At 42.8% G+C, this 1154-nt stretch overlaps 1 protein-coding gene across 1 annotated transcript in view; it reads right to left on the bottom strand.

Annotated features, from left to right (window-relative positions):
- Window positions 1-784: 784 nt before the first annotated feature.
- LOC147605812 (uncharacterized) overlaps window positions 785-1154 on the bottom strand; it is a 1117-nt gene continuing 747 nt past the window's right edge. The window contains exon 1 of the mRNA XM_086792788.1: window positions 785-1154. This exon is cut by the window's right edge and continues 747 nt beyond it. Coding sequence (XP_086648914.1) covers window positions 807-1154 — 348 coding nt within the window. The 3' untranslated portion in view covers window positions 785-806.

Genomic DNA, 1154 nt, shown 5'->3' with positions numbered 1-1154 from the left:
AATGTGTCACACACTCGTGAGAGATCTTTACTCCATTCTCCAATATTGTCAAGGTTTTAAAGCAAAATAAAGAAAACCTATACCACTCCACTAGAATTGGAGATGGGGGATATCAGATTCTAAAAGTTTTGGGCGATTCGTTCTTCAGTCTCCAGCATACAATGACAAGTTAATCTCTTCTATATATTCCTTGGTTAATCTGTGCGCTAACGTATGCCAATTATGTCATAAGTATCCAAGCACATCCAGCATAGTTCCATTGGTGCTCCAAAATATCCTTATAGTCGTTCTTTCTAGCACAATGATTTCTCTTCACAATGATCATGGCTGTTGCACAAGTTAGAGGTCCCTAGTTAGCATCGATGATAGCAGTCGCAACCGCCATCCAAGCTCATTGGCCTTCTTCTGCCAAATCATCGGCTATTCAAGGGGACTAATTTTCGTATAACAGAGAACATTCGGAAAAAAAAAATGGCATGGCCAGAAAAAGTGAGTTAATACCATCGCGGAAGGAAAAGAATGGCTAGAAAAAATTGGGCTACGTGAGGAAAGGCGTGTTAACAATAGCAATGCGAGAGGTTGATATCACAGTCCTGATTTCTGATTCGAAATCGACCACGGATGGGTTTGTTTTGGTAGTACTGAAAGAGGGGTTAAATTAACTAATTACTAAGGCGCCCTACGGAAAAAGCATTCCGCTTTGGAAGAAATTATAATGCAAAATAATGAAAAGCCAACATGCTTATATTCGCATTGTGTCACAGACGTGACTAGAATTCACGGGGGATTAAATTAGAGTACTGATCTCATTGCATGGCGACGCTGGCTGGCTTCAAAATCGGACCTAAACGCAGCTCCAAATCCACTTTTTGCTTGCACGTCTCTTTACGAGCAGCGATTCCCAGCAGGCCTTTGTTGTTCTGGTGAAGGAGTGGCAGCTCAAGCGCATCTAGTTTGGCCCTCTTAAGAGACCTCAAATCATCTGATTCCTCTACCTCCTTGCAGGCTTCCAGCAATGGGTTGTATGGAGCCAAGCTGAGCGAGGTGGAGCCATGAGGGAAGAAGTTTAAGAATGTTGGTTTAGTAATGTCAACCTCTCTTTGCAACGGGATCATAGAGGGCTTATGGTGATAATTAGCTCCAGAGGGTGCTGG

Source organism: Cibotium barometz, chromosome 58 (assembly GCF_041138505.1).
Source record: "Cibotium barometz isolate CiBa-2024 chromosome 58, ASM4113850v1, whole genome shotgun sequence".
NCBI lineage: Eukaryota > Viridiplantae > Streptophyta > Polypodiopsida > Cyatheales > Cibotiaceae > Cibotium > Cibotium barometz.
The sequence above is the reverse complement of the archived record's forward strand: the minus strand, read 5'-3'. Positions and strand labels throughout refer to the sequence as shown.